The 10,880-nt window shown below is 59.2% G+C and overlaps 1 protein-coding gene across 1 annotated transcript in view; it reads right to left on the minus strand.

Moving 5' to 3' along the window:
* The window catches only part of ESYT3 (extended synaptotagmin 3), a 43,785-nt gene extending 38,906 nt beyond the window's left edge, over positions 1 to 4,879 (minus strand). The window contains exon 1 of the mRNA XM_073647563.1: positions 4,582 to 4,879. Within this exon, the coding sequence (XP_073503664.1) occupies positions 4,582 to 4,836 (255 nt within the window). The 5' untranslated portion in view covers positions 4,837 to 4,879. The remainder of the gene's footprint in view (positions 1 to 4,581) is intronic.
* Positions 4,880 to 10,880: the final 6,001 nt, after the last annotated feature.

Below are 10,880 nucleotides of genomic sequence, written 5' to 3' on the forward strand. Positions count from 1 at the left end.
GAGAGAGAGAGACAGACGACAAGAGAGAGAGAGAGAGAGAGAGAGAGAGACAGACGACAAGAGAGAGAGAGAGAGACAGACGACAAGAGAGAGAGAGACAGACGACAAGAGAGAGAGAGAGAGAGAGAGACAGACGACAAGAGAGAGAGAGAGAGAGACAGACGACAAGAGAGAGAGAGAGAGAGACAGACGACAAGAGAGAGAGAGAGAGAGACAGACGACAAGAGAGAGAGAGAGAGAGAGAGAGACGACAAGAGAGAGAGAGAGAGAGACAGACGACAAGAGAGAGAGAGAGAGAGAGAGAGAGAGACAGACGACAAGAGAGAGAGAGAGAGACAGACGACAAGAGAGAGAGAGAGAGAGAGACAGACGACAAGAGAGAGAGAGAGAGAGAGAGAGACAGACGACAAGAGAGAGAGAGAGAGAGAGAGAGAGAGAGAGAGACAGACGACAAGAGAGAGAGAGAGAGAGAGAGAGAGAGACAGACGACAAGAGAGAGAGAGAGAGAGAGAGAGAGAGACAGACGACAAGAGAGAGAGAGAGAGAGAGAGAGAGAGAGAGAGAGACAGACGACAAGAGAGAGAGAGAGAGACAGACGACAAGAGAGAGAGAGAGAGACAGACGACAAGAGAGAGAGAGAGAGACAGACGACAAGAGAGAGAGAGAGAGAGAGAGAGACAGACGACAAGAGAGAGAGAGAGAGAGACAGACGACAAGAGAGAGAGAGAGAGACAGACGACAAGAGAGAGAGAGAGAGAGACAGACGACAAGAGAGAGAGAGAGAGAGACAGACGACAAGAGAGAGAGAGAGAGACAGAGACAAACAGACAAGAGAGACAAACAGACAAGAGAGACAAACAGACAAGAGAGACAAACAGACAAGAGAGACAAACAGACAAGAGAGACAAACAGACAAGAGAGACAAACAGACAAGAGAGACAAACAGACAAGAGAGACAAACAGACAAGAGAGACAAACAGACAAGAGAGACAAACAGACAAGAGAGACAAACAGACAAGAGAGACAAACATACAAGAGAGACAAACAGACAAGAGAGAGAGAGACAAACAGACAAGAGAGAGAGAGACAAACAGACAAGAGAGAGAGAGACAAACAGACAAGAGAGAGAGAGACAAACAGACAAGAAAGAGAGACAAACAGACAAGAAAGAGAGAGAGAGACAAACAGACAAGAAAGAGAGAGAGAGACAAACAGACAAGAAAGAGAGAGAGAGACAAACAGACAAGAGAGAGAGAGAGAGAGACAAACAGACAAGAGAGAGAGAGAGAGAGACAAACAGACAAGAGAGAGAGAGAGAGACAAACAGACAAGAGAGAGAGAGAGAGAGACAAACAGACAAGAGAGAGAGAGAGAGACAAACAGACAAGAGAGAGAGAGAGAGAGACAGACAAGAGAGAGAGAGACAGAGACAGACAAGAGAGAGAGAGACAAACAGACAAGAGAGAGAGACAAACAGACAAGAAAGAGAGAGAGAGAGACAAACAGACAAGAGAGAGAGAGACAAACAGACAAGAGAGAGAGAGACAAACAGACAAGAGAGAGAGAGAGAGAGACACAGACAAGACAGAGACAGAGACAGAGACAGACAACAGAGAGCCACTATGCAAGCAGACCAGGACCTCTGCTTCATGTCAGTGAATGAGGCTGCCTGCGCCCTGTGAGCAAGAAGTGGTCCGAGACGCCGGCAGTCAGCAGAGGCGCAGGCAGCAGAGGCGCAGGCAGGCAGCAGAGGCGCAGGCAGGCAGCAGAGGCGCAGGCAGGCAGCAGAGGCGCAGGCAGGCAGCAGAGGCGCAGGCAGCAGAGGCGCAGGCAGGCAGCAGAGGCGCAGGCAGGCAGCAGAGGCGCAGGCAGGCAGCAGAGGCGCCGGCAGAGATGAGGACGAGCCGCAGGTTGCACATTTCATACATTGTGATCTTGATCCTCCTGGAAAGTTCCGTGCAATAATCGCCGTCATAAAGGGGTTCGAAACGCCGTCACGTACAACACACAGCGCCGGAACATCAGCTGCGGACAGCGAGAAGCTGTCGGCGATCATCAGGCGGCGGTCGTGCGATGGGTGGGAGGAAAGCGCGGAGGATTCTGGGACAGCGCGGCCGCTGGTTGCTATTGGTGATGGCTTCCCTTTTCGTCTCGCCCGGTCGACACCCGGCTCTCAGTGAGGGCAGCGGATAAGACCGGCAACAGAGGTGAATGATGAGGGTGGTTGTTCTCTGCGGTCACCGGAAATCCTCCCCTTCCGTCTGATGACGACGGATTACACATCGGCGATCTGCAGCCATTACAGGGGGGGCGGCGACCGTCTCCACGACAACCGACCCCTCCAGAGATCCCGACACTGGACAGCAGGAGGGGGGGGTGCAGCAATGACCGCCAACAAGAGACCCCGGGGTCCTGACAGCGCAAGATGACCGCACAACTAGGAGAGACCCCCAGACACACAACCAGGAGGCTCGCCAGGAGAGACCCCTCTGATCGAATGCCTCGTCGCGGTGGTCCGGATTTGATGCTTTTTTGTTCAATATATTGTCACCAAGTCCCCGATGTTATTACACAAGTTACTGACTGCGGGGGAGTCACTCACTGTCCTTACACTGCGTCACGTCTGTTCATGGCCGCAGTGTGACCACCACATACAGACTATACTACCGCCCCCATATACAGACCGCCCCGCCCCCACATACAGACTATACTACCGCCCCCATATACAGACCGCCCCGCCCCCACATACAGACTATACTACCGCCCCCATATACAGACCGCCCCGCCCCCACATACAGACTATACTACCGCCCCCATATACAGACCGCCCCGCCCCCACATACAGACTATACTACCGCCCCCATATACAGACCGCCCCGCCCCCACATACAGACTATACTACCGCCCCCATATACAGACCGCCCCGCCCCCACATACAGACTATACTACCGCCCCCATATACAGACCGCCCCGCCCCCACATACAGACTATACTACCGCCCCCATATACAGACCGCCCCGCCCCCACATACAGACTATACTACCGCCCCCATATACAGACCGCCCCGCCCCCACATACAGACTATACTACCGCCCCCACATACAGACCGCCCCGCCCCCACATACAGACTATACTACCGCCCCCACATACAGACCGCCCCGCCCCCACATACAGACTATACTACCGCCCCCACATACAGACCGCCCCGCCCCCACATACAGACTATACTACCGCCCCCACATACAGACTATACTACCGCCCCCACATACAGACTATACTACCGCCCCCACATACAGACTATACTACCGCCCCCACATACAGACTATACTACCGCCCCCACATACAGACTATACTACCGCCCCCATATACAGACTATACTACCGCCCCCATATACAGACCGCCCCGCCCCCACATACAGACTATACTACCGCCCCCATATACAGACTATACTGAAGCCATATACAGACCGCCCCGCCCCCATATACAGACTATACTACCGCCATATACAGACCGCCCCGCCCCCATATACAGACTATAGTAGAGCCATATACAGACAGCACCGCCCCCATATACAGACTATAGTACCGCCATATACAGAACATATAGTAGTGCGAAGCACAGTCAGAATTTGCGCCCGTTGTATGGTCACATTCATACTGTACAGCAGCTCGCGGGGGACGAGGTCTCCGTATCAGGGGTGTCACAGTCACCCACAGAACTACAACATCCAGAACATTCCGTGGAGCAGCCAGTCGTACGGTCGTCGGGGCCTCCGTCGGCCGCGGTCGTACGGTCGTCGGGGCCCTCCGGCGGCCGCGGTCGTACGGTCGTCGGGGCCCTCCGGCGGCCGCGGTCGTACGGTCGTCGGGGCCCTCCGGCGGCCGCGGTCGTACGGTCGTCGGGGCCCTCCGGCGGCCGCGGTCGTACGGTCGTCGGGGCCCTCCGGCGGCCGCGGTCGTAAGGTCGTCGGGGCCCTCCGGCGGCCGCGGTCGTACGGTCGTCGGGGCCCTCCGGCGGCCGCGGTCGTACGGTCGTCGGGGCCCTCCGGCGGCCGCGGTCGTACGGTCGTCGGGGCCTCCGGCGGCCCCGGTCGTAAGGTCGTCGGGGCCTCCGGCGGCCGCGGTCGTACGGTCGTCGGGGCCTCCGGCGGCCGCGGTCGTACTGTCGTCGGGGCCTCCGGCGGCCCCGGTCGTAAGGTCGTCGGGGCCTCCGGCGGCCGCGGTCGTACGGTCGTCGGGGCCTCCGGCGGCCGCGGTCGTACTGTCGTCGGGGCCTCCGGCGGCCGCGGTCGTGAGGTCGTCGGGGCCTCCGGCGGCCGCGGTCGTACGGTCGTCGGGGCCTCCGGCGGCCGCAGTCGTGAGGTCGCCGGGGCCTCCGGCAGCCGCGGTCGTGAGGTCGCCGGGGCCTCCGGCGGCCGCGGTCGTGAGGTCGTCGGGGCTCCGGCGGTCGCGGTCGAACGGTCGTCGGGGCTCCGGCGGTCGCGGTCGAACGGTCGTCGGGGATCCGGGGGCCGCGGTCGAACGCTCGTCGGGGCTCCGGTAGTCGCTGTAGTCGGGTTGTCGGCCCCGCCCACGCTCTCACCCAGGCCGGCAGCTGCTGGGTGTTCAGCCCGCGGGTCACCTCCAGGGTCTCGTTCTCCAGCAGATCCCAGGCTGCCCGCATCCGCGCCAGTTTCCATCTCTTGTTTCGGTTCCAGAAAATCCAGAGGAAAAGTCCGAAGAAAACCCAGGAAATCCCGATCCCGGCGCGGCCGCAGCCGTACACAGGCAAGAGCAGCAGCAGCGCCCGGAGCAGCGAGCGGAGCGGCCCCCGGAGCGGATCGCCCTGCACCTGCATCACCGAGGACCCGGCACTGACTGACGGCCGGAGCGCGGAGCCAGGTGACCCAGGGAGGCGGCCCCGCCCCAACACAAACAGGCCCCGCCCCGATACAAGGAGGCCCCGCCCCGACACAAGATTGAATCCGCGATCCTTGCGGTTATCGGTTGAACCTAATGTTGCAGCTTTGATGGAAGTCACCTGCTGACAACTCTCCCCCTGCTGACAACTCTCCCCCTGCTGACAACTCTCCCCCTGCTGACAACTCTCCCCCCTGCTGACAACTCTCCCCCTGCTGACAACTCTCCCCCTGCTGACAACTCTCCCCCTGCTGACAACTCCCCCCCTGCTGACAACTCTCCCCCTGCTGACAACTCACCCCCTGCTGACAACTCCCCCCCTGCTGACAACTCTCCCCCTGCTGACAACTCTCCCCCTGCTGACAACTCTCCCCCTGCTGACAACTCTCCCCCTGCTGACAACTCACCCCTGCTGACAACTCCCCCCCCTGCTGACAACTCTCCCCCTGCTGACATATCTCCCCCTGCTGACATATCTCCCCCTGCTGACAACTCTCCCCCTGCTGACATATCTCCCCCTGCTGACAACTCTCCCCCTGCTGACAACTCCCCCCCTGCTGACAACTCCCCCCTGCTGACAACTCTCCCCCTGATGACAACTCCCCCCCTGCTGACAACTCCCCCCCTGCTGACAACTCTCCCCCTGCTGACAACTCCCCCCCTGCTGACATCTCTCCCCCTGTTGACAACTCTCCCCCTGCTGACAACTCTGCTCCTACTGACAACTCTGCCCCTGCTGACAACTCTCCCCCTGTTGACTCTGCCCCTGCTGACAACTCTCCCCCTGCTGACGACTCTGCCCCTGCAGACGACTCTGCCCCTGCTGACAACTCTCCCGCTGCTAACGACTCTGCACCTGACAACTCTCCCCCTGCTGACAACTCTGCACCTGCTGACGACTCTCCCCCTGCTGACATCTCTCCCCCCTGCTGACAACTCTCCCCCCTGTTGACGACTCTCCCTCTGCTGATGACTCTCCCCCTGCTGACAACAACTCTCCCCCTGCTGACGACTCTGCCCCTGCTGATAACTCTCCCGCTGCTGACAAATCTGCACCTGACAACTCTCCTCCTGCTGACAACTCTGCACCTACTGACGACTCTCCCCCTGCTGACAACTCTCCCCCTGCTGACAACTCCCCATCTGCTGACGACTCTCTCCCTCCTGACGACTCTGCCCCTGCTTACGTCTCTCCCCTGCTGACAACGACTCTCCCCCTGCTGACAACAACTCTGCTCCCTGCTGACGACTCTCCGCCTGCTGACGACTCTCCCCCCTGCTGACGACTCTCCCTTTGCTGATGACTCTCTCCCTGATAACAATTCTGCACCTGCTGACGACTCTCCCCCTGCTGACGACTCTCCCTTTGCTGACAACTCTCTCCCTGATAACAATTCTGCACCTGCTGACGACTCTTCCCCTGCTGACGACTCTACCCCTGCTGAGGACTCTACCCCTGCTGAGGACTCCGCCCTGTTGACACTCTCCCTCCAGCTGAAGACGACTCTCCCTGCTGACAACTCTCCCCCTGCTAACGACTCTGCACCTGACAACTCTCCCCTGCTGACAACTCTGCCCCTGCTGACGACTCTCCCCCTGCTGACGACTCTTCCCCCTGCTGACGACTCTCCACCTGCTGACGACTCTTCCCCCTGCTGACGACTCTTCCCCCTGCTGACGACTCTCCCCCTGCTGACGACTCTCCCCCTGCTGACGACTCTCCCCCTGCTGACGACTCTCCCCTTGCTGACAACTCTCCCCCTGCTGACAACTCTCCCCCCTGCTGACAACTCTCCCCCCTGCTAACAACTCTCCCCCCTGCTGACAACTCTCCCCCTGCTAACGACTCTCCCCCTGCTGACGACTCTCCCCCTGCTGACAACTCACCCCTGCTGACAACTCTCCCCCTGCTGACAACTCTCACCCCTGCTGACAACTCTCCCCCTGCTGACAACTCTCTTCCTGCTGACAACTCCCCCCCTGCTGACAACTCTCCCCTGCTGACAACTCTCTCCCTGCTGACAACTCCCCCCCTGCTGACAACTCTCACCCCTGCTAACAACTCTCACCCCTGCTGACAACTCCCCCCCTGCTGACAACTCTCCCCCTGCTGACAACTCTCACCCCTGCTGACAACTCACCCCTGCTGACAACTCTCCCCCTGATGACAACTCTCACCCCTGCTGACAACTCCCACCCCTACTGACAACTCTCACCCCTGCTGACAACTCTCCCCCTGCTGACAACTCTCTCCCTGCTGACAACTCCCCCCCTGATGACAACTCCCCCCTTGCTGACAACTCTCACCCCTGCTGACAACTCACCCCTGCTGACAACTCTCCCCCTGATGACAACTCTCACCCCTGCTGACAACTCCCACCCCTACTGACAACTCTCACCCCTGCTGACAACTCTCCCCCTGCTGACAACTCCCCCCCTGATGACAACTCCCCCCCTGCTGACAACTCTCCCCCCTACTGACAACTCTCCCCCCTACTGACAACTCTCCCCCTGCTGACAACTCTCCCCCTGCTGACAACTCTCCCCCTGCTGACAACTCTCACCCCTGCTGACAACTCTCCCCCTGCTGACAACTCTCTTCCTGCTGACAACTCCCCCCCTGCTGACAACTCTCCCCTGCTGACAACTCTCCCCCTGCTGACAACTCTCTCCCTGCTGACAACTCCCCCCCTGATGACAACTCCCCCCTTGCTGACAACTCTCACCCCTGCTGACAACTCACCCCTGCTGACAACTCTCCCCCTGCTGACAACTCTCACCCCTGCTGACAACTCCCACCCCTACTGACAACTCTCACCCCTGCTGACAACTCTCCCCCTGCTGACAACTCCCCCCCTGATGACAACTCCCCCCCTGCTGACAACTCTCCCCCCTACTGACAACTCTCCCCCCTACTGACAACTCTCCCCCTGCTGACAACTCTCCCCCTGCTGACAACTCTCCCCCTGCTGACAACTCTCCCCCTGCTAACAACTCTCCCCCCCGCTGACATCTCTCCCCCTGATGACAACTCTCCCCCTGATGACAACTCTCCCCCTGATGACAACTCACCCCTGCTGACAACTCTCACCCCTGCTGACAACTCTCCCCCTGCTGACGACTCTCCCCCTGCTGACATCAACTCTCCCCCCTGCTGACATCTCTCCCCCCTGCTGACATCTCTCCCCCCTGTTGACGACTCTCCCTCTGCTGATGACTCTCCCCCTGCTGACAACTCTCCCCCTGCTGACGACTCTCCCCCTGCTGATAACTCTCCCGCTGCTAACGACTCTGCACCTGACAACTCTCCCCCTGCTGACAAATCTGCACCTGACAACTCTCCTCCTGCTGACAACTCTGCACCTACTGACGACTCTCTCCCTGCTGACAACTCCCCCCCTACTGACAACTCTCACCCCTGCTGACAACTCTCCCCCTGCTGACAACTCTCTCCCTGCTGACAACTCTCACCCCTGCTGACAACTCTCACCCCTGCTGACAACTCTCACCCCTGCTGACAACTCTCCCCCTGCTGACAACTCCCCCCCTGATGACAACTCTCCCCCTGCTGACAACTCTCACCCCTGCTGACAACTCTCCCCCTGCTGACAACTCCCCCCCTGATAACAACTCCCCCCCTGCTGACAACTCTCCCCCTGCTGACAAATCTCCCAATGCTGACAACTCTCCCCCTGCTGACAACTCTCCCCCTGCTGACAACTCTCCCCCCTACTGACAACTCTCCCCCTACTGACAACTCTCCCACTGCTGACAACTCTCCCCCTACTGACAACTCTCCCCCCCGCTGACAACTCTCCCCCTACTGACAACTCTCCCCCCCGCTGACATCTCCCCCCTGCTGACAACTCTCCCCCCTGCTGACATCTCTCCCCCCAGATGACATGCCCCCCTGCTGACATCTCTCCCCTTGCTGACAACTCCCCCTGCTGAAAACTCCCCCTCTGCTGAAAACTCCCCCTCTGCTGAAAACTCCCCCTCTGCTGACAACTCTCCCCCTGCTGACAACTCTCCCCCTGCTGACAACTCTCCCCCTGCTGACAACTCTCCCCCTGCTGACAACTCTGCTCCTCCTGACAACTCTGCCCCTGCTGACAACTCTGCCCCTGCTGACAACTCTCCCCCTGCTGACAACTCTCCCCCTGCTGACAACTCTGCCCCTGCTGACAACTCTGCTCCTACTTACAACTCTGCTCCTCCTGACAACTCTGCCCCTGCTGACAACTCTGCTCCTACTGACAACTCTCCCCCCTGCTGACAACTCTCCCCCTGCTGACGACTCTCCCCCTGCTGACGACTCTCCCCCTGCTGACGACTCTCCCCCTGCTGACATCAACTCTCCCCCCTGCTGACATCTCTCCCCCCTGCTGACAACTCCCCCCCTGCTGACAACTCTCCCCCCTGCTGACATCTCTCCCCCCTGTTGACGACTCTCCCTCTGCTGATGACTCTCCCCCTGCTGACAACTCTCCCCCTGCTGACGACTCTGCCCCTGCTGATAACTCTCCCGCTGCTAACGACTCTGCACCTGACAACTCTCCCCCTGCTGACAAATCTGCACCTGACAACTCTCCTCCTGCTGACAACTCTGCACCTACTGACGACTCTCTCCCTGCTGACAACTCTCCCCCTGCTGACAACTCCCCATCTGCTGACGACTCTCTCCCCTGCTGACGACTCTCCCCCTGCTGACAACAACTCTGCTCCCTGCTGACGACTCTCCCCCTGCTGACAACTCTCACCCCTGCTGACAACTCCCACCCTACTGACAACTCTCACCCCTGCTGACAACTCTCCCCTTGCTGACAACTCTCTCCCTGCTGACAACTCCCCCCCTGATGACAACTCCCCCCCTGCTGACAACTCTCCCCCCTGCTGACAACTCACCCCTGCTGACAACTCACCCCCTGCTGACAACTCACCCCCTGCTGACAACTCTCTCCCTGCTGACAACTCCCCCCCTACAGACAACTCTCACCCCTGCTGACAACTCTCTCCCTGCTGACAACTCTCTCCCTGCTGACAACTCTCACCCCTGCTGACAACTCTCCCCCTGCTGACAACTCCCCCCCTGATGACAAATCTCCCAATGCTGACAAATCTCCCAATGCTGACAACTCTTCCCCTGCTGACAAATCTCCCCCTGCTGACAAATCTCCCAATGCTGACAACTCTCCCCCCTACTGACAACTCTCCCCCCTGCTGACAACTCTCGCCCTGCTGACAACTCTCCCCCCCGCTGACAACTCTCCCCCTGATGACAACTCTCCCCCTGATGACAACTCTCCCCCTGATGACAACTCTCTCCCTGATGACAACTCTCTCCCTGATGACAACTCCCCCCCTGCTGACAACTCCCCCCCTGCTGACAACTCTCCCCCTGCTGACAACTCTCCCCCTGCTGACAACTCTCTCCCTGCTGACAACTCTCCCCCTGCTGACAACTCTCACCCCTGCTGACAACTCACCCCTGCTGACAACTCTCTCCCTGCTGACAACTCCCCCCCTGATGACAACTCTTCCCCCTGCTGACGACTCTCCCCCTGCTGACAACTCTTCCCCCTGCTGAGAACTCTCCCCTGCTGACGACTCTCCCCCTGCTGACGACTCTCCCCCTGCTGACAACTCTCCCCTTGCTGACAACTCTCCCCCTGCTGACAACTCTCCCCCCTGCTGACAACTCTCCCCCCTACTGACAACTCTCCCCCTGCTGACAACTCTCCCCCTGCTGACGACTCTCCCCCTGCTGACGACTCACCCCTGCTGACAACTCTCCCCCTGCTGACAACTCTCACCCCTGCTGACAACTCACCCCTACTGACAAATCTCCCAATGCTGACAAATCTCCCAATGCTGACAACTCTCCCCCCTACTGACAACTCTCCCCCTGCTGACAACTCTCCCCCTGCTGACAACTCTCCCCCTGCTGACAACTCTCCCCCCCGCTGACAACTCTCCCCCTGA

This window comes from Phyllobates terribilis, unplaced genomic scaffold (genome assembly GCF_046119375.1).
Source record: "Phyllobates terribilis strain yellow unplaced genomic scaffold, ASM4611937v1 Scaffold_9__5_contigs__length_417890890, whole genome shotgun sequence".
Lineage (NCBI taxonomy): Eukaryota > Metazoa > Chordata > Amphibia > Anura > Dendrobatidae > Phyllobates > Phyllobates terribilis.